Raw genomic sequence first — 24,433 nt, 5'->3', positions numbered from 1 at the left:
AGATAAAGCGAACGTGTTTTATCACTGAATGCTGACAGTGTTATATTATTTTACTCACGTTCTAGTCGATGTTGTTTGTGAACGTAGACTACAAAAAGTCTACATCAAAGGCCTACATCCGCGGGATTGTGTTCTACCCCATTTAACCTTTTGTTATATGTTACGCTCATTCATAAGACATGTATCATAATGTGCTGTTAATGAATATTTTGACATTTTATTTATTTATCTTGACATAGTAATGGTTGTCATAATCATAAATCGACATATATTTTTCACTTTTATGATAATATATAATGATAAAATGAATTTTTTTCTCATCAGGCCAAAATTACGATACCATTGCATTAATGTTTTTTCACAAAACATGATATGCTTTTAAAAGCTTGATGTTTAATTTCAACAAAATGTTAATTTCGTTATATGTATCAATAAGATTTACGTCAAATCGATAAGTAACTTTGACTTCGTTGTAAGATTTGTTTAAAGATTCCAATTGAATTGTTAATCAGTGAGTGAGGAAATTGGTTTTCTTTTTTCTCTTTGGCAAACTGAACGAGATACTATGTACGCGACGGTAAAATTAAACGATAATAATATTTTTTTCTCCTTTCTCACCCAGATAAGAGAATAAAGCTAACTTTTTGAGCATAATTTACTATCTTCCAGTGGAAAATTTCGGCTACCTTTGAAGTAGAAATAGTTTTACTTACTTTTCCTTAGATATTGACCACTTAATGATGACATGTTTATAATGTAAATCCATTCAACTTTATTAATGAATCCCCGTTGTCACTTGTGTTTCCACAGTTTTGACTACTGCATATTAAGCGATAGTAACGAACATCTGAACTTCTTTAAGCGAATTAAAACATGTATCTATTCAAACAATTTTGTCTTATCCAATTTCTCCCTTGACACAGCTTTACCTGTGAATATTTATGGTCGTTTTTTCCGTAGTTTCTAGTATTGAAGCAGAATGCAGTATCATTTGCTTGTTGCCAGTATACCAAGAGTATTATGATATATGCGAGTGTACTTCTGATCAGAAGTGTGGGGTAATGGGGAATTTAAGCATTGATTACGTGACATATAGAAGCCATGGTAATGGATATATTACTTTTATAAGAAATACATGCGCTTACTGCATGAATTGAGCTTCATATATGTACAACCACCATTAAATTGACTAGGAATCAGTTCAGCAATATCAGCAATGCACGATACAATGAATTATGTTAATGTTCTGTAATTCTAATAAATACCCTCTGCTCACTTATGATATGACAACATTATACATGCAGGACGATCCTTTAAATGCAATTAACTGATGGAAGAGTGATTTGTAGCATAAATCCAAGCAAAACCAATTATTTGTAACATAAATCATTTGGTTTGATTTCATACTGCTCAACGGCCAACGCCCTTGTACGCTATGTATCTTTGGATAAAGGCAGTATTTTCATGTTATATCTTTTTGTAATGCTAAAAATATCTTTATCACTGTAACATACTGATAGTTACCTAGCTACTAGCGCTCAATATGAAAGACGATGATACCCCTACTAGCGCTCAATATGAAAGGTGATGATACCCCTACTAGCGCTCAATATGAAGGGCGATGATTCCCCTACTAGCGCTCAATATGAAAGGCGACGATACACCTACTAGTGCTCAATATGGAAGGCGATGATACCCCTACTAGCGCTAAATATAAAAGGCGATGAGGCCCTCCTAGCGCTCAATATTAAAAGGCGATGATACCCTTAATAGCGTTCAATGAGAAAGGCGATGATACCCCTACAAGCGCTCATTGTGAAGGGCGATGATACCCCTACTACCGCTAAATACAAAAGGCGATGATGCCCCTACTAGCGTTCAATATGAAAGGCGATGATACCCTTAATAGCGCTCAATATGAAAGGCGATGATGCCCCTACTAGCGTTCAATATGAAAGGCGACGATACCCTTAATAACGCTCAATATGAAAGGCGATGATACCCCTACTACCGCTAAATACAAAAGGCGATAAGCCCCTACTAGTGCTCAATATGAAAGGCGATGATACCCCTACTAGCGCTCAATATGATGGCAATAATGCCCCTACTAGCGCTCAATATGAAGGCGATGATACCTCTACTGGCGCTCAATATGAAAGGCGATGATATCCCTACTAGTGCTCAATATGAAAGGCGATGATACCCCTAATGACGCTTAATATGGAAGGCGATGATACTCCTACTAGCGCTCAATATGAAAGGCCATGATGCCCTTAATAGCGCTCAATATGAAAGAAGATGATACCCCTACTAGTACTCAATATGAAAGGCGATGATACCCCTACTAGCGCTCAATATGATGGCTAGCGCTCAATATGATGGCAATAATGCCCCTACTAGCGCTCAATATGAAGGCGATGATACCCCTACAAGCGCTCAATATCAACTGCGATGACATCCCTACTAGCGCTCAATATGAAAGGGGATCATACCCTTAAAGGCCCAATGCCTTTCTGAAACGGCTTTTAATTTTTAAAATGTGAATGTAAAACGAGATCGATAATTTTGTAGAGTCGCTAAAGTTATTAACTTACCGTTAATACTACACTTATCATCATCTTCTGAACAATTTAATTAAAACAAATAAAATGTTACTTTTCATAACGCGGGTCGTATTATGTTTCCCGCCGTCGTCCTAAATACCACTCGGTAGTTGACTATCACTGCGCCAGACGGCAAAACAGCGAAATGACTCTCCTCTGTTATCATATATTAAGCAGGAAATCTGGCATATAATTGGTATTGTAACCTGATATTTGGCCATCGATATGTATTTTCTTATGTAATTTATGTTTTTAAGAAAACTTCAAATTTTGCTCCGGAAAGGTAGTGGGCCTTTAATAGCGCCCAATATGAAAGACGATGATAACCCTACTAGCGCTCAATATGAAAGGCGATGATACCCCTACTAGTGCTCAATATGAAAGGCGATGATACCCCTACTAGTGCTAAATATGAAAGGCGATGATACCCTTACCAGTGTTCAATATGAAACGCGATGATAACCCTACTAGCGCTCAATTTGAAAGGCGATGATACCCCTACTAGTGCTCAATATGAAAGGCGATGATAGCCTTACCAGTGTTCAAAATGAAACGCGATTATACCCTTACTAGCGCTCAATATGAAAGGCGATGATAGCCCCAATAGTGCTCGGTATGAAAGGCGATGATAGCCCTACTAGCGCTTAATATGTAAGGCGATGATACCCCTACTAGTTGTCAATATGAAGGCGGCGATATTCCTACTAGCACTCAATTTCAAAGGCGATGATAGCCTTAATAGTGCTTGGTATGAAAGGCGATAATAGCCATACTAGCGCTCAATATGTTAGGCGATGATAACCCTACTAGCGCTCAATATGAAGGCGATGGTACCCCTACTAGCGTTCAATATGAAAGGCGATGATAGCCCTACTAACGCTCAATATGAAGGCGATGATAACCCTACTAGCGCTCAATATGAAAGGCGATGATAGCCCTACTAGCGCTCAATATGAAGGCGATGATAACCCTTCTAGCGCTCAATATGAAGGCGATGGTACCCCTACCAGCACTCAATATGAAGGCGATAAAATCCCACAGAAATCTCAATATGAAGGCGATGGTACCCCTACCAGCACTCAATATGAAGGCGATAAAATCCCACAGAAATCTCAATATGAAGGCGATGGTACCCCTACCAGCACTCAATATGAAGGCGATTAAATCCCACAGAAATCTCAATATGAAGGCGATGGTACCCCTACCAGCACTCAATATGAAGGCGATGGTACCCCTACCAGCACTCAATATGAAGGCGATGATACCCTTACTGGCGCTCAATATATTTGGTAAAGGCCATGCTTCGCCTGTTGTCGGTATCATTTGATTGTATGTTCAGTGAGATAACACTGTTCTGTCAACATCATACTGTCCCTCAATATAGGGTCGGGTTATTATTTTTTGTTTTTGTTTTTAAGATTGATACATTTGTTTCAATTTATATCCCGTGAATGTCAACAACCTTAGTATACGAGCTATATAATATCATTATACTAATGAACTTAAAATAATTTTGTTACGAATGTTTTAAGCTTACGTTGAAGAGAGATACAAAGACAAAAGGGATTTGTGAGAAATATATTTATCTGGTAATCCGTGTGCAATACAAGGTAAAGAAAAGGTAAATACATATTAACAAACACGGTATCGATGGAAAGAAAATGAAAGCATACACATCTTATAATATTGCTGACTGTGAAGGAGTATTGCTCCAAGACAAAACAATTCAAAATCTATAGACAATACTTTTAAATGTTATTGCAATGTGAAATGGATAAAGATGTTCAAACATGGGGACACATATGAGCTGCTTTATACACTAAGCTTTGCATATGATATCGAATTGGTTTCGGTAAACATACAAATAGGGGTTTCTAAGTTGACATGTATTTACATGTATTTCCTGTTAGTAATTATACAAGTGACATGGCGTCAAGGCTGCATATCATGTATGTTATCTTTGCATAGCCCAAAGTTATCTCCCTTGCAGATACATGTAGGTATCCATTGTGACACGTCATTATTTTGTGAGAGAAATCCATGTCGTGTTCTTGGAAAAGTATGACGTTACATTCGTAAACATATGACGTCACAACCGATTTCTACCAGCAGGCGCAAATAACTCTGTAATATGCAAATACAGAATAGTTTTCAATCATTTCTGTTATCACGATTAAATGATCGAAAACTTATTCCAGCTTTTCATTTTATACATTATAGTTACACATCCTTCTATACGATGTGGAAATCACTATGTACTGTATATTATTTCACAAATAAAGATGATAAACCTAGTATGATGTTGGTTATGATGAGATGGTAACAATTTGGAAACCACATCACAGATTGAGCACATGTTGATTTTCAGGTGGCATTCTTGAAGATTCATGGACGTATATGAAGCCGCGGCTTGATATCAATTCCGCCTCGAACTTAATTTCACATTCGATAACGTTTTTATAACACAATGTTGGACACAAGAAAATCCGGAACTCCTAAAATAGGTAGAAACCCCAGTAACACACATTGAAGAGAAGAAAGAGAAGAGGAAAAAGAAGCCGCGAGTATCGGTCTATATTATTCACGTCTTTCACTCTGGGGAATTTTACTTTGCACTTTCTAAACTTGGGTCTTATACTTGCATAATATTTTTTCTTTTTATTTACTGTCGTGTTATGTTTTCTCCTCACTAAGTCATCGTGCAAATAACCACGTGACATACAAGTCCGCGGGAGGTCCGGTATATTTGGCGGGGTTTCCAAATGTTCTTCCTCTATTGTAATTTTAGTTCCCTGTGAATTTCGTATAGCCACTATCGGAGACATTTGTACTTCCTCTGTTTCTATAGGCTTTTCATCGACAACCTGCAAAATGAAATTACTATGAATTATTAAAATATTATTATATTGGCATAATCAATTTTTTTTACGTTCCAGGAAACATAAATTAAACAAGAAAGCGTTTCATAAACATTATCATTACAATATATTATATGATTATAGCATTATATACGTTTATTTCAGTCCTTTCCTCAACATATGTTAAAATAATTAAAAAGTTTGAAATAAAACAATAAAATAGTCATCTAATAGTATATGTTATGAATTCTTTATCCTTTCAAGTTATTATTCCGGTCACTGAAATTATGTTGAAATACATTTATGTTCTAATACATTAACAAATAACGAATAATATTATATTCTGATTGATAGTTTAATTGGATGTTACTGGGGCCATACTTACATCGGGCTCGTCCTCCACAGGTTGTTGTAGTGTGATCAACCCGTCCTTGAATTTCTTTGTCTTTTTCTTTGCCCTAGCACCCCAGAATGTGTAGTTAACGGCGGCATATTCTAACAGAGCGGCGAACACAAACACAAAACACATAACAAGGTATATATCGATAGCCTTGACGTAGGAGATACGAGGGAGGGAGGACCGGACACCGTTACTGATGGTAGTCATCGTCAGGACTGTGGTAATACCTGGAATATATGTCATACACTCATATAGTAATACCTGGAATATATATCATACACTCATATAGTGATACATGGAATATATATCATACACTCATATAATGATACCTGGAATATATATCATACACTCATATAGTGATACCTGAAAATATATATCATACACTCATATAGTGATACCTGGAATATATATCATACACTCATATAGTGATACCTGGAATATATATCATACACTCATTTAGTGATACCTGGAATATATATCATACACTCATATAGTGATACATGGAATATATATCATACACTCATATAATGATACCTGGAATATATATCATACACTCATATAGTGATACCTGGAATATATATCATACACTCATATAGTGATACCTGGAATATATATCATACACTCATATAGTGATACCTGGAATATATATCATACACTCATTAAGTGATACCTGGAATATATATCATACACTCATATAGTGATACCTGGAATACTATCATACACTCATATAGTGATACCTGGAATATACATCATATACTAATATAGTGATACCTGGAATATATATCATACACTCATATAGTGATACCTGGAATATATATCATACACTCATATAGTGATACCTGGAATATATATCATACACTCATTAAGTGATACCTGGAATATATATCATACACTCATATAGTGATACCTGGAATATATATCATACACTCATATAGTGATACCTGGAATATATATCATACACTCATTAAGTGATACCTGGAATATATATCATACACTCATTAAGTGATACCTGGAATATATATCATACACTCATATAGTGATACCTGGAATATATATCATACACTCATATAGTGCAAGCCATAAAATAAGAAATATTGTAAACCAAACATGTATTCGCGGATTTAATTTCGCCGCATTTCCATGCTCAATGACTTTTTTTCACAGCGATTTTGCGATTTGCATGTTAAACGCTCTACTGTACATGCAGTTGTATCTTTGTTTTTGCAAACTTTAATTACCAGCATAATACGCAAAAATTAATCGCTCGCCTCTGGCTGATTGAATGTTTCACTCAAATACATTGAAACATTTATTTCATGGACTTAACAAAAGGAATCAAAAAGCTAAAATTCCAGAAAAAATATGTTTAGAAACTTTATATCATGATGTTACAAGTCGCTCAAACAATGTATGTTTTTCTGCATGGTTGTCCCAAGGGAGCCTATGTATGTTATGTATCTGTAATTCAACGTTGATTCACAGTGAGTTTGTCGCTAATTAGTTTTGATTATACAAACTTCTTAAAATTCTGACCTTTCGTCTTAATATTTTTAAACTAGTTCCGTTGCTTTGTTGAATATTGTAGCATAGATGTAACAAAAAGTACAAAATATCGTAACCACTAATGCGATATTCAGTTTCGCCATTTTTCATGGGTTACAAGCAAATCTCTGACCTCGTTTTTAATGATGTACTAACATTTTGCAGTAACCTTTACAATGGTATGACTTCTATTGTTACAACAGATAATCATTGCTGGTAGACAGAGGTCGATGTCACGCTGTCAATGGATCGAGACAAAGTCAGCACAAACGAGTGCGGGAGTACATGTCACAATTGACGGGAATGAGCATTCTCGTAAGGATGTCAAAATAAAATAAAATAAATTAAATATATCAGTAAAAACCCGTTTTTTATGAATGATATGTAGCTATTTTTCATTGGTAGACACTTTTATATCACAATAGTATTTTTTTTTAAATATATTTAATTAGCAGTTACAACTATTGACGTCCTATAAATAAAAAATAAAGTTTTATATATTTTATATCTTTTATTGGATATCCAGTTTTCAGCCTTCACTGTAAAACGATATCAATATGAAGGGCTGCGTGATATATTTCATGTAAGAAATGCAGATAGTTTTTTTATGGTTTTTACTTTTATCATTTGGAAGATCTTTCCGGTCCTTTAAAAGATATATAGTATAAATATCTACGTATTTACAAATTTTATTTATTTCTTCTAAAATGATATCATTAGTAAAAGTGGAATCAATGTGTTTTATGTGCGCGATTTGAAGGATTCAGACATCTATTTTGTTTTTGGTACCCATCTTACCTAAAACAATTGGATGGGATTGCATTCGTTTGCATCATTATCTAACAAAGCTGAAAACATGTATACGAACAAGTATACACATTAAAACTACAAGAAGGAACAGCTATTTTATGTGACTATTTATCTTTTAAACTTCTTCTAATTTCCTTAAAACTATCATTTGTAGTAGAAACGCAGTCTATACACAGATAGCTTCAGCTACATCAATGAGACGATTAAACAAATAATTTACCAACTAAAATACAACGCCAGTGTTGTTATAATATCCTCTCAACTCGTGATCAATCACATAGAATAACGTTTCCTCCCACTTTCATAAAGTCCTATCCCATTCTACAGTTTCAGTAATCGGCGTACCGACTACACATCTGGTGGTGCTTCACAAACTGTGTATTTATCACAGTCCGATTATATAATTTCTGGTTCTTTCGGCAGGAAATAAAATCATAAACCAACATGGTGTCCCAACCGCAGCCTGTATAGGATGTTTTTTGTACTTCGAGGTTTTTTTTTCTGTGAAGAATTATCACGAAGCTCATGAGAGAACGGGATAGCAATTTGTCTTTCCTATCACTGCTCCGCATGCGGATTGGATATTGATTTGTTTAGGATTCAGTTATACTGGCAAAAACATAGAAATTAATTCTAATTTCAGCAATCGGAAGAAATCGGGAAAAGCTGTTGATGCTATATGCTCTTCATTTCCTTGCTCTCTTTAAGCCATATTGTTTGTTTGACATCGCTTTCTATCACGAATCCGCTATGAACTTACCAGGAAACAACCAGCGTGGAAAACATAAATATTCTACCATCCCCGACATTCAAGGGGTTACTACCACTGTCGTTATATCCACCCCTGGGATATGTTACAGCAAAACCAAAGACTCTGTGTGTGAAAACATATGAGCATCTGTAGGTTGAGCAGCGCCTCTGTAGGCCTGTGATTGGTAAGGTTTTTTTTTTTTACTTCAAACTGCCTCCTGTTTTTGCCTATGACGTATTCTAGGGATGGATATAACGACAGTGATAGTAACTCTAAGAGTATAGAGGATGCCGTTCTACGTTTTGAAATTGTTTACTTTATAACGAACTAATCCAAACTGTCTGTTTGGTATTAGAATATTACAAACTAGTGTGATATGTCCAAAACCTAAAAGTTTCGACATTTCTATTTTGTATGTAACAGAGTTATCTTCCATTGACCGTGTGAATTAATTATTACTTCATTAGATTTTGTGTGAAAATTACCTCGTGCACAATCCAATGATGTTACTAATATTACGCAAGAATTAAGACTCAATATTTTCCAGTATTAGGCCACTAACACACATTATCAGCAAAGAGAGAATATGTGAGAGTATACGCTTTGTAAGTACATACATGTACCAACAACACGTTTGATAATGGAGCGATATTAATTGAACAAGTTAAAACGCAATTGATGATGAATAAACACATGGCTGTAAATTCAAAAACATAAATAAAATGGTTATATTAGTTATTATTGCATTATTTGCCGTTATAATTACCGTTATTGCATCTGTGGTATTTACTTGAAGCCTTAAATATTGAATTTGTAAATAACGATTATTTGATCGTTAATGACGTATTTTGCTTACAACAAACAGAGAACGAAGGTTGTGTGACTTATATATAATTTTACGAATTATTTTTGTAATTGTATAATAACACTTGTGTAGAAGTAATTTGCATTTCTGGGGCATGTTAACATATTTATAGACCTCGTCAGCGTGTAATGCGCATGTGCGTATGGCGGACCTTTTAGACAATATTTTCAATCATGAGACACACTGGCGTCGCTATTTGGTTTAAATGTATCCCATTACAATTTAACATTGGATTTGTTGTAATAATTCATCAATATTAAAGAATTGAAAGATTTATTTTCTAGTCGTCACACTAAGATACTTTTGATTTTTCCTAACGTATCTACAGCTAAGGTTAAGATTGACCACATGTAGGATGTTAGGATTTTGTGTTTGTTTGAAAAAAAAAACCACCTTCTTAGTGCGGCGTATTTTCTTTGTCGTTAATGTCTTAAAACGCATGACTGATAACATTCTTGCACGTGCAGATAGATTTCTCTCTTCATTAGAGTTGAAAATATTCGGGTAATTTTCTGTTTTATGCCTTCCTGGCATTCATTCATTAGCTTATTCTTTCTTTAAGTCCTGAGATGTTCCTATTTTTACCACTGATTTGTAGAAAAAGTAATTGAGGTAACACATAGACATATGTAGGCTTTGTCAAAACGTGCAGATGGACCTCGTCTTTCATTTTTCAATTATTTTCCTTGAGGTTAACCAAGATCGATATGGATTCCTTGTTTCCTGCTTAGAAACAATGAGCCAGGTTATGTAACCACCAAATCTAGTGAATTCCAACTAGGAATGAAACAAACAGGTTGTATAAGCCCTTATTGATTGTTGTCTGCCGAATGCACCCTTGGTATAAAATGATACATCACGGTAAGTGAAGTATGTAATTGGTAGAGCAAACCTCGTGGCAGTTGTAATTGTCTGGTTTCACCATCAGAAATATGTTCTTGTAATTTTATTTTATAGAAGATAGCGCCTTGGATGTACAGAAAACTTACATAGTAAATAGATTTGTTGCCATACAGAGAAGATTTCAATAAAAACGCTTATTGAATCAAAATCAGATATTTTAGATGGGAAGATTCGAATTCTGATAGTGTGCTGTTGACATCAAATAATAAAATATGAATACATGAAGCCACATTTGTCTACAAAATAAAAACTGTAACAGAAATGAGACAGAAAGAATGACAAAAGTAGGCGACGATGTTGCACGTACAAAAATATAGTTATGATACCATTGTGCTTGAGTCTTACTATTCTTATGTTGTTATAGAACAATATCTAAAAGATCATTGTATATCTAACTCAGAGCAATAAATCGAGGCGGAAATCTGAATGTAAGACACAATAGCAGCGATATTCTTGAGAAAAAACCCCAGACATGGACTGTAACCATTGGTATACACTCAAAGTTTTTTTTTCAACGAAACACATTGCAACAATAAAAAGCCTTGTATCAAAAAAGCCAGTTTTCTATTGTAAGGCTAAGTAACAATAGAGCCAAACACGAACACAATAAAGTGTACATAACAAGAGACACTTACACAATAATGTCCGACATTAATAAATACACTGAAGTTCAATGTAACACTATATTAGATAGTCTGCAGTCAAGTTACCTTGCTCAATGGTGGACTATCTGTCTTCATACAAATGTCACCTAGTCACCTACATAGCCTTGTAAAATGAAGGTATTGTTTTTCCCATGGCCGTGTTCAGTAGGTAAGTGTTTACATCGCAGAACTTCATATTAAGGATGTACGCGTCCGACTATCAGTATAAAGATCTAACCAATATGTGATGCAGTTTTCTCCCAAAAGTAGCATATTGGTGTTTTTGTTATAACTTTACAGGGCATTAATTAACATGACAAGAATGCTCAATGTACCAATACGTTTTGTTTATAATGATTTGTATTGTTTAATTTACATTTTCGCCACATCTGTCTATTGAAGCTAACATTAAGTTTGCGGTTCAGAGACAGACATATTTTTGATATTTCATAATACGGTATTTTATCAAATCAAATATATTTAACGTGGATCAGCCAGCAAGAATAATGCTTCATGTTATACAATTTCTATGTATCTTTGACATCCAATATGTTTTGATAAAGCGGAATAGTATGTAACATATCCTTCCTTCTTTCCTGATACATATCAAACGGACCATTAGAGAGTGCCCTTCTGTCGCGGCCGAGATAGGTTGCCGATAAAGCGTCTATGATATCATTATCCATAATTTCCGATGAAGGTACATCCAATCGAGTGCCAATAATGGAATTTCAGGACCGGGCTCAAACAAACTTATTCACTAATATGCAATAAAGGACAGAAACGAGAGAATGGTTATTATATTAGTGCTCCTGCATGAGAAAAGAATTGTTCGAAGAGGCTTCAGTTCAAGGCTTATAGTGTGTCTTGAGTGACAATAAAATTACTATTTTAGAAGTGCCCTTTCTGTAATGATATCGTTATAACGATAAAACCTACACGACGAGACAATGATATTATCTTGTTTGGCGGTGGTATTGTCTATACGACGGAAAATTTGTGTGATGGAAATGAACCACTAGCTATGTTATTACTGACATGAAACCTGATACACATGTATTTCTATGGCAATAAGATGATGGCGGATCATGCATTTTTTTCAGAATCATTAATGTTGAAGTTGATCCAATAACCTGTTTTCTTTTTTAACATAATAAATTCATTGTTGTTCCGTCATTCTTACTGATGTAGAGGATTGATCAATAACAACATACGTGCATTGTACCTAGTGCTAAAGTGGCGTTGTATTTGAACCATGACAACGTTATTATACCATGCCATTCTGGTTGTGGTGGTAAAATGGTAGTTCCAATAACAACAGACGTACCTAATGGCACTCTAGCTGAAGTTGTTTACTTAATCCATGACAACGTAACTATATAATGCCACTCTTGGTTGTGGTGGCCTTGTGGTTGATCCATGATAACATACGTACCTAATGCCACTCTTGCTGAGGTGGCCTCGTGGTTGATCCAGAACGACACCCATGACAACATTACGATCAGTATCGATGGTAGGTAGGTTTGAAATATAAAGTAACCGACATTTCGGTGTAGTTTAAAACTCAGTGATAATCTTGGGTAGTCTCCTGTAACGAGAATTTAAAATGTAACGTTATACTTATTGATATATAAGTCATTTCTTGTTGTTATAAAATTTTTCAATGCTGTCAGATAATGGATGGTTGATTTCCTAAAGATTTTATTTCAAAATATATTTTCTATTGGATTATATTTATATTACAGCACCTCCCTTCTTTTCGAAGAGTAATTGCATTTGTAATGGATCTAATTGACATACACTGTAACAAAGACAAAATTGACGACATTTTTTTATACATGTAATTGTCTTATCTAAACAAATCCGCGTTTCGTTTGATATTGAATGAGGAATAACAGTAATGTGGTAATTTGTGATTTAAACAGAATAGCTGATGACATAAGCTTCACACCTACTAAGATACGATAGAGTGAACTTTAAAAATTCCATGTTCAAATTTCTGTAAAGTATGAACGAAGGAATACCCGCGGGTACTTATCATGTACTAAATAACATTCTAATGTGTTAAGAAAACTATTAAGTGCCTATTCATTTTATTACTTTCAGAAGTGCACGTAGTGTTAGTGGATTATAAACCTCTATTTCAGGTTCCGGCCATTCACCTGGCACGCGTCAGAAACAATTTTCGAACATCAAGTGAAGTTTATCTGAGTTCAAAATAATGTTTCGCCTCAACGTATTGCTTTTAAAAATGTGTCGTAAATGTGACAGCGTGAGTGAATTAAAGAGATGTGTTTTTGAAGACGTGTCAGGTCAGATGAACTAAGATGATATCAGGTGCACCCAAAGCTCCCGGTATATAAATGACGACTTCTATATGTATAACGTTTTACTTTACGAAGCGGTGCCTTCAAAACGAGGAACAATTTGTTTTGGCTTAGATTTTTGTGATAAGGGGGTCACCAGAGGTATTTATAATTACCACAGGGCCATATACAACTGGAAATGATGGCATGTACTTTCTGTTTCTGTACTGTTAGCTGACACTGGTACAAAACACATTCCAGTAAGTGATTAGAAACAGCGGTAATAAAACATTCTATTGTTCCATTGTTAGCGATGAAACTATCAGAAATGTGAAATTTACAACACTATATGATCCAATAACTGATACATGTAAAGTACGCACACACATTTTATTTTCATTTTTCACCTATTTGATATTTTGGCAATATCAACTCCCTTCTGAGTTATTTGTACTATAGTGATGTTGATCCCCGTTGTTGTATGTTGTTAAGAAATTCTATATGAATATGCATTACCTTTCGGATTTCACATTTATCTACATACAGCACTAACCTATAAAACGAATCTAAATTTTCAATGAATATTCATTAACCGTTCGGATTACCTTTTAATATAGGTTGATACTTACCAGTAGAGAGACTTTCGACCTTCTCTATCGTTTTGTATTCCACAATATCGAACTGTGGTAGTTGTACTTTATCTACTCCCTGGACCGATTCCTTCCCATTCCGCCAATGAGGATAGAGGTCATGAGAGTCGTACCCATCTGTGGACGAGATCAAAGGTTATGGGGGTAAGTCAATCGAAGATGGAAATGAGGTCGAAGGTAAGGAGAATAGTAGTTATAAGTTGACGAGATCAAGAGAGGTTAAAGAGGTCAAGAGAGGTTAAAGAGGTCAAGAGGGTTAAAATGGAACATCGAAATGTTCTATTGACCACCGAAAGGCGACAGATAGACATTATGTTTAATGAGGGTTGTTGGAAATTGAAAAGGTATGGGAGGCTGGAAAATGTTATAATTGAAATAAAAAAATAATGCACAGATCTTTTACTTTTAGATTGCACTAGGTAGGGCAACAGCCACATAGATTCATGAGAGTCTTAAGCAAACAAGAGAAAGAACAAAGGTAATTGAGGTTTTGGAAGCTTTATAGAAAATATTACGTCTTTATATCTCGAGAGACAGGAAAGGGTTACAAATGAGTTGTACCAACCTGACTGACGAGAAATGGCAGTGGGAAATATACTTATATACACCTGCCATTAATTACAACATATTAAGAAATGTTAATGAGATATAAATTGGTAATGTGCAAGGATAAACTATAATCCAAACATGCTCCACGGTGTTGAAATAACTTCATAGATTAGTCATGCAATGTTTAGGGACCACAAAGGCGACATATAGAATATAGAATATTTGATTTGCGGATTTTAACTCAATCTTGAGCCTGGCAAACGAGACTAGACGAAGCTTTGTTCCGTACCTTATTAGATATATTAGTACTATATGAGGTAACATGGCTGCCTACATCCCATAATATTAGATTAGTGTACCCCCAGACATAACAATGGATGCATTCGTGATCAGACTGGGTTATAATGCACCAAACGATTCATAAGGAAGCCGCGTTCTAGTGGTAAAAGTTCAACTAAAGTCGCCCGAGGATTTTAAAATTCTCTTTTTCCCTCAACATGACAACGACACAAGGAACTACACCGATATGATTTCTGAGAAATATATAGAAGAAACAGAACAAGTGCATGCTTAATGTATTTCAGTCATATTCATGGTTGAAGTGATTGTCATTCTGCATGGGTGTGATGGTGTAAGAATTTCTGAGATCTTGGGGATAGACAAATCAAAATTAAAAAACCGTTTAAATACGGTTTATAAAATAATTGAAAGCATCTTGTCATAGAAATGAAATATTGAAAGATCGACAGCCGTTTTGTTGTGCACGTATATGCAAGTTCATGACGTTACATGAGTGTCCATTTTATGCCTTCTCAAACGATTTTCAGACACTCCAAGTTTACTCTTTCGGATCAATCAGTCTCAATTTAAGCCATTGGAGGTATCTTGTGTCCCGCCCACCGATTGTTCAATTATCTTATAGAATGCTGAAGCTCATCTTATCAATCAGCCATATTGGATTTGTAGAAAACAGCCAACTTTTTAACCAACATATTAAGCCTGTTTTCGGTTAAATTTCAAGTTTGTAAAATGTATTTATGAATCTATATTCTTTTGTTTTTGTACTGATCATGCAAAAAAATGGATTCTTACTTTAGGAAATGTTGTGTTGCTCTTGTATTAGTTTGTTGACGCAGTTTCTTAGATCTACATTCCAGTATTACTTTAGGTCAACTTTGGGACATCGGATGTCGACAATGTATGGCATTACATCAAATCACTGCCATGTGGTTCTGATATCAAAATTCGACCGAGCAAATGATTTGAATTTAAATCTAAAAAGCGTAACGTAGCAACATTTATACAGTTGTTTAATTGTAAGTTTAATAATTGAAGTCAACAACTGCAGGACTTCGGATGTTGACAATATCATTATAACTGTACGTGTATCATGGTACTCTCTCGCAAATTCTATTCTCGACCGCGTTTAGGTTTGCGTTTCACCACTTAATAACATAGTTTCTTAATAATTATATTCGAGATATGGGAAATTCAGATATTTGAAAAGCTTTTTCTGTTAAAAATTTAAAAAAACAAACAAAAAAGAATTGATTTTAATGCATCCAAATCGAAATAAAGTCTCCGAAAACATGTTGATGGTATCCAAGGTATTTGGCGGCCATATTGCCATAGTAAGTCTCGTGGTGATGCCGGACACTCACTATGTACCAAAAAGAACCGGTTCTGTGATATATCTTTTCGTGCTGCAGGAAATGCATTTGTCTGCACTCTTATGGCGGACTATCTGTTTCCACAAGAGCACGTGTACTTTGTTCGTGCCAACTTGACGTGGTCATTAACTATGTTCCGTGACACGTTTCGAGGATGAGCTCATTAAGACAAGTCTTTTTTTCTTGGATCTCTTCTTTCGTGATTTCGTCCTCTTGCGTTCCGTAACTCAATAACAATGACGTAAGCTGGCATCAGATTGGGGTGTGTTATATATAAACCGATTTGGGAATTCGACGATAATTTATTATAAGGAGAGCTGTAAATTCTCTAGTGACCAAACAAAAGAGGGTTTGAACACCTGCAAGGTTAAAGAATGAATATGTGACTAGGAAATTGGATGAAGTAACTATGTTGCCTATATGTTAAAGGCTTTTAAATTTTGTTATTTTGAGTTAAACTCCCATCAGCAGCATTGGATCAGTGACAAAAAGGCGTAAAAATATCACCCCAAAACGGTCCTCTTAGGACCAGGGTCGTTAAATGTTTGCGACTGTCTAAGCAAATAACATTCTGTATCTTTTTTCGCGAAATTAAATCTAAGCGCAAATTCAATTGTTTTATTAGGTAAGCGTAATATGGAGTTTACAAATTCACAGTAATTCAATATCATCGTTCAGAAAAGAAAGGAAATAGTACTTCTATATTTAGCGATAAAAGTCGCACACCAAGCGAAGGAGCTAAAATATAACTACGGCGAAATAATGTATATTATTATTTTACGACAACGTATTACGGGCGATACAGGTAAATAAAATACACATCTGATTAACACAGAAATCAAAAAGGATTAATCTATCTTTCACTGTTTGAAGTCGTTCTTGTATTCGATATTTTGAAATCATGAAACCTACAAAAATGGATCAAATGTAAGACTAATTAATTATTTTTGACGAAATAACTAGTAAATATGGAATTGTTTCGATTATAGATATATTTTACCAATTCTTGTGTTTTGTTTTCCGTCATCGCGACAGTAAGGTAAAAAACGGAGGGTAATCAACCCCAAAGCACGACCGAAATAATCAAAGAATGTTACAATGCATGGGCTCTGGATATAAATCATGAGTTCTTAATACAATACATGGATCTTAATTTTCATCAAGTTACCATATAGAACAAGACGCAGTAGCATGTACTTCATTATAAACGGAACTTCATCTTATTATCTTTTCTTCTTTAATACCATGATAAAGTCATAAGCATAGCAATATTTCAGACAGTGCCTTATACTAATCTTCGTCTGCAATGTGCCTTAATCACTATGGAAATTACATTGAACATTTAATGGGAAGTTTACTACCTGGCCAAGGTAAGTTTGTTGACTTTATAGGTGCTAATGGGTCATCTTGTTGCTATGCATGTTTGCATATTTAGAGAAAAAAAATTCAGAAATGCGTTGATTTTCAAATTGGCCGAAAAGCAACTTTAAAATACTCACTTCGAAAGCTGTTAACTATTATAAAGTCTACTTACAACTTTCAATTTCCACTGTGCAGTTTTGTACGTCTAAGGGATAGTTATGGAGATCCATCATACAGGCTAGCGTTGTCGTGAATCTGCAAAATATCAAATCTAGATTCAAAATCGTCGCATTAGCGGATTTAAAAAAAATGAGCTTATTTAGTGAAGTAAAATATTAAATCTTCTTGTATTCATCATAGAAAAGGAAAAACAAAGGTACGAAAGTTGACGTCATAACAATGTATCAAGTGATACCATGTATTAACGAGCCTAACTAAAAAGGCAAACTAAGATTTTTTTTTCATTTATTTTTAAGGTCCTCTTACATAAATTCTGACATTGTAATAAGTAAGAAGTGTTTTAAGGATCTGACAGATGACATTCGTTTGAAGTATCAATCTTCATTATACAATTATTCATTATTATTTTTTTTTTGCAATAAAAGGTATGATTACTTTAAAAATTGGAAAAGCAAAAACTTGATTGACTAACGCAAACGCACCAGGAAGTGACATTTTCAGTAGATACTCTCAGATTTCCATCAGTTACTGTAGTATTTTATAATGTATCATGGAAATATGTTTTTCCAATAAGACGGGTGAAGAATATAACAATGAATCCAATGAAACTCAGAACAATATACGTGCATGTTTCCATAGAAACAAAGTGTTATTTTTGACAATGAAAACAGAGAAAACCCCTAATTAGGCTAACTCTTACTAGAAATTGTGCAATATGCTTTGGTAAATAGCAACGATATTGGTCTCGGGAGAAACCTAATACAACTATTTCATTTGGAATTTTTCTTCTATATCCATTTGATTTGGAATCTACTTCAATTAAAATGTGCCATTGAATTGAGCTTTAACGACCTGCAATGTAGGTTTATATTCTCTGACTGCATCTAATCGTTACATTGGTGATATTTATGCTCTGCACGACTTTAAAGCACCTCACGATGCCTTGGGCAAATATAATTGAATTCATCATTACAGATATCTATTCTTGAAAGGCAATTTCTTTGTGTCATTTTATCTAGCTATAGATCAATGGAAAATACTGTGAAGCCACGTCTTCTTAAGTAATCCCGAATAGAACTTAGGGGTGGTATTTGTAAGGTTCGGCGGGCGTAATAACATAACACTCCTACACCAGTGTTTAGAATACCAGCGATAAATCTGATTGAGGTGTGGAGACCGACAGATTTTAGGACGTAAGTCGTCAACAAAGGGAGTCAGCGATCGTGGTGCATCTTCTTTATAGCCCTAAATGATACAAAAGGAAACATCAAAGCAGAAAAAAATGTTGTTGTCGATCTGTTTTGTCTGCAAGTGAACGACATTAATACCCCAAACTGCGTAAAGGCTGGTTTGATTTTCCAAGTAGTCTAGTTCCATATATCTTGTGTAATAAGGCGACATCGGGTAGTAATAGATGCTCATAATATGTAGGAAGGAAATGTCTATTTTTATGCATCATCTATCATTAACCAAGCAAAAGTCATTAGCTAATGTATGAAATTCATAAAAAATGAAATGCTTTTAAAATATACCAACAGGTTAATTTTTTGTTTTCCATTCTCCGTTTTTTTGTTTCGCGACTACCAATTTCACGATTGCTGTCACAAAACAATTCAAGGAGATTAGCTTCCGGAAATTTAAATTTAAATCAAATCTCTTTTGGTTGTACACCAGATCGATTGATATCGATTCGCGGTGAATACCATTCGGGAATTTACTTTAAGTACGAAGTTTGAGGGAAAAAATCGAATAAAAAAATAGTCGCTTGCATTTATCATTGATTTTGTTTTTGTAACAGCTAGCAGTTTCGCCTTATCTGTGGCACGGAGAATAACATTACCTCATGCCATAAACCACAGATCCGTTTCCATACAAGCGGATCATTTTATTTTTCTCCGTCACTTCGTGTAAAAAGGAATTCTTGTCATTTGCGAAGAAGGTATCGGGGACCCAGATCTTTTCGGCGAAGTCTCCCGTTAACGTCATTGGTGTGCCATGTTTGTAGCGGGCGAAAGCAAGTCTGTCGTCTGCCCAGTACTGATTCAGGTATATCGTGATTGTGTAGTCCTGTAAATAAAAAAACGAAATGTGATATAAAACATGAAAATCAATTAGTATTAGAGATTACTCTCCTGGTCATTTAACTGAATCTGGATCAGAATGTAGATCCTAACCGACCACAGTTATGGATTATCAAGGCCACTAGGTCTTTAATAATCTTCTGGATCATTGGATAATTGGACACTTCCCTCCGTAGTTAGGTCAGTTAACGTCCTTTATGTTTTAGTAAGCGATGCAGTATTTATAGTAATGTCGTATGTTGAATGACCTGTGATGGACATTATACATACGAGTCCGCAATGATTAGCCATATTTCCATAGAAACGCCATTGTGAGAATAAATCATTTTATCTCTGTCAATCATATGTATAGATATCTACCTCCATTTCTGAATCTAAACATAAGTGTGGAAAACAAGAAGAGCAAGTAATGAATAAAATTAACCATAATTTCCCTATTCATTACTTTTTCTGTGAGATTTTGTACAGTTTATTCCTACCAGAAGATGGGTCGCCATAATTGTTATTGATGCCTCCCCACATCATGATCATAACATCAATAAAATTGGGATATTAGTGTCCTCTCTTCGTCCTATCTTGCTTTCGTCCTCCTCATGTCGAATGAGCCGTTCAGTGGCTTAGACAGCGGGATGTCAAGTGATACAACACTATGACAAGAAAACATAGCTCGAACATTCCATGGTTTCCTGTCCTTAGATGACCTTAGTATTGGAAAACCTACGGATACTAAGTAGTCGACTAAGAAATCCTGCTTAGCGTCCCATGAGATGGAATATATAGATGCCGACGCATTTTGCTAATGAAATTGAGTACATCAGTCCGCTCGTATGCTTTCCAAGATACCTTCAGGCGAGGGAGAGGCTATTCCAACCAATGTTTGTAAGCTTGGTCCTAACGAGGTAATCGTTTATCAACAATTAAGCTAGTTTACTTAGTTAATACATTACATAGAAAATCGATCAAACTGTTGACCGGGATCGACAAGAGACGAATAGTACATTACCAAAACGGGTTGATTCCGTTTCGAATACAAACTAGAACTGTAACTGTAGGCTTAACAGTTCCCCCTTATTTGGCACCATGGCAACAAAATGTTTCTCAATTATATTTCCATTGTAATCAATTTCAATTTGAAAATAAAATGTGATGTATCAAATTATGGACATTCTCGGTATTCATATGTTACAACCATAAATCAAGTTTGATATAAATTGTTCCACAGGATAATGAGTTATCAGCCGGATTATAAAGTCTGTGTAAAGTGACCTGGTTACCGTTGCATTCGGGGCTGCAGTGGCCGAATGGTTTAGATGTCTAGACATCTGACCACGAGCCCTCCACCTCTGGGTCGCGAATTCGAAGTGGGGCAGTTGCCAGGTACTGACCGCAGGTCGGCGGTGTTTCTCCTGGTACTCCGGCTTTCCTCTGCCAACGAACTTGGCACGTCCAAACATGACCCTGACTGTTATACATACCGTTTGTTTCATACTCACGAATCAAGATAAGCTTTTAATACGTTATTCATCTCCAAAAGTTACTAACATTTTGAAAATTACAGTACTTTCAATGCATTAGTCTTAATTTTACAAATACAAATAAGAGCAGGAAAAATGTCCCTCTAATGATAGAGAAGGCATTATAAACAACAATTTTATATTACATGATTTCTATTTTGTAACTAATGTTTATAAGGCATCTGAAGTCATTTAAATGATTTCCACAGCTTAATTTATCAAACCTTTTGGTTTTCAATGGATTAATGAAGAAAAAATAACAAAATGTTCGCCCAGTTACGGCACATATAACTGTTAAATGACATCAACCCAACTAAAACTCGTTACATTTAAAATTACGAGAAAATAAAGGCTGTATGTACATCGACACATATTTGATATGAAGGCGTATTGAAATTGTCAAAGAAAAAGAAATATTGAAGGAGTTGTCTAGACAATTTTGTTAAAAATCTGATTATCATGACAACAAAATACGGCAAAAGAAAACCTGCATACACATCTACTACAAGTGTTCCTCAACATTGCTGCCAAGTATCTTTGAAATTGTCCCAGTGGTATTATAAAAATTATTTTACTGACAAACAGACAAGCTGATTCCAGGATCTCCACAATTTTCGTTGCGGGGTATGAAAAATAATTGACCAACTCTGATGATTCTAGTTTGGAAACATTAGTTGATCAGATATGTTGACCCAGATCGCCATCGCCCCATCACATACATTGTATATAGTGCCGTATTGTCCACACACCCACAGCCGCCTGACAACCGCCATTGACTATTGAACTTAATCAGGACACCGTCCAGTTATTGACCTCTTCTGTCAGTTATTACACCAATATTTGCATGTGAAATATCCACGTCATGTATTCGGTCAAATTGTCGACATTCCTAGATTGATTCAATCAAATTATGAATATTTCATGTCGGATGATGATGTATATAATAGTACGTGTATGTTGTTGGACTGATTCTCGATTAATACACTCGTCCTATTAGGCTAGCATACACGATCAATGGTGGTCAAAATGATGGATTGGTTGCACCAATGCCTTTCGATCTGACCAATTGACCTCTGGGCAGCTAGAGTACGCAATGTGTTATCATCGCCCAGCAGCTGCTACCTACAAACTTCATAACACACCATTACGACTAAGGGACAGGTATTGTATGTGCTGCATGTGTATACAACAACGTATCGTTTAAATTGCATCCAGTTGATTTGAATAATACAATGCTTTTTCATTAAATGACCCAGATTAAGACACAACGACAACATGTCACGATGTTTACCTCTCCTCCAACAATGCATCAGACAGGAACAATGCTGATTATTTCATATACAGTACAGGGAAAATCGGATATTTCTTCACTTCATTACATGTATATAATTATAAAGCCAAATACAAACGTGAGAGGGAAATTTGAGTTGTTTGGTTGGTTGGTTAAATTTAACGTCATATTACCTGTCAGGGTTTAGGGACGGTCTCCCGTGTGTGCGGTGCGTCATATAGGGACGGTCTCCCATTTGTTTGTTTGTTTAATAACGTCCGATTGACAGCTATTGTCATGTAAGGACGGCCTCCCATGTATGCGTTGTGTTGCGTGTATGTTGTACGAGGTGCGTGTTTTGGGAGACTGCGGTATATTCATGTTGTGTCTTCTTGTATAGTGGAACTGTTGCCCTTTTTATAGTGCTATATCACTGAAGCATGCCGCCGAAGACACCTAGCAACACACCCCATCGGTCACATTATACTGACAACGGGCGAACCAGTCTTCCCACTCCCTGTAATTTAAGCGCTAAGCAGGAGCAGAAACTACCACTTTTATAGACTTTGGTGTGTCTCGGCCAGGGTAGAGAACCAAGAGCCTTTCTCACAGGGACGAACGCTCAACTCAACGGTCTCCCATGTGTGCGATACATCATTCAGGGACGGTCTCCCATATGTGCGGTACGTCATTTAGGAACGGTCTCCCATGTATGCGGTGCGTGATTTATTGACGGTCTCCAACGTGTGCGATGTGTGATTTATTGACGGTCTCCCATGTGTGCGGTGCGTGATTTAGGGGCGGTCTCTCATGTGTGCAGTGCATCATTTACGGACGGTCTCCCATGTGTAATACGTGTGTGAAGTGCGTGTTTTGGGAGACTACAGTTTGTTCACGTTGTGACTGTGTAAAAGTTCTGTTTTGGTTATTACATTAAAGTCTTACTAACAGCCAGAGTAAATAAAGGAATGTCTCACATGTGTGGAATGTGTCGTGATGTGTGGATGCCCGTGTGTTTTGGGAAGCTGCGGTATAGTGGAACTTTTGCTCTTTTGGTAGTTGCTATCTCACTGACGCTTGCCGTCGAAGACACCAAACATGCACACCGTACCCTGTCAAATTACACTGACAACGAGCAGTCGTTCCGTTTCCGTTAATCTGAGCGCTAAACAGAAGCAGGAAACTACCGGTACGACTTTTAAAGACTATGATAGTATGATTGTCTCAAAAGTGAGATGTTTATCAAGATAGACCTTAGGAAGAAGCAAATCAGTTAGAAAAAAAAATCCTAAATATAATCGCCTTTTAAGATTATGTGATATGGGCAGCAATCCAATACCCTACCTTTAAGACAAACTCTTGTCCTCTTCTCATTGTCGCCAGATACACAGAACATTATAAAACTGACGACGGGCAAACCAGTCGTCTCACTTCGTGCATGCTGAAAGCTAAACAGAGCAGGGACGACGAACTAC

General features: G+C 35.7%; 1 protein-coding gene across 1 annotated transcript; it reads right to left on the bottom strand.

Moving 5' to 3' along the window:
- Positions 1 to 4,204: 4,204 nt before the first annotated feature.
- On the bottom strand, positions 4,205 to 21,628 carry LOC138327076 (gamma-aminobutyric acid receptor subunit beta-like). The gene is made up of 7 exons (XM_069273062.1): positions 21,449 to 21,628; positions 19,934 to 20,160; positions 18,086 to 18,168; positions 14,312 to 14,449; positions 12,812 to 12,964; positions 5,847 to 6,088; positions 4,205 to 5,467 (listed from the first exon to the last, which is right to left on the bottom strand). Exons 1-7 carry the CDS (start codon positions 21,626 to 21,628, stop codon positions 5,099 to 5,101), a joined length of 1,392 nt encoding a protein of 463 aa, XP_069129163.1. The 3' UTR covers positions 4,205 to 5,098.
- Between the last annotated feature and the right edge of the window lie 2,805 nt (positions 21,629 to 24,433).

The sequence above is a fragment of the Argopecten irradians genome, chromosome 7 (assembly GCF_041381155.1).
Source record: "Argopecten irradians isolate NY chromosome 7, Ai_NY, whole genome shotgun sequence".
Lineage (NCBI taxonomy): Eukaryota > Metazoa > Mollusca > Bivalvia > Pectinida > Pectinidae > Argopecten > Argopecten irradians.
Note: the sequence above shows the minus strand (reverse complement) of the source record. Positions and strands in the feature narration are given on the sequence as shown.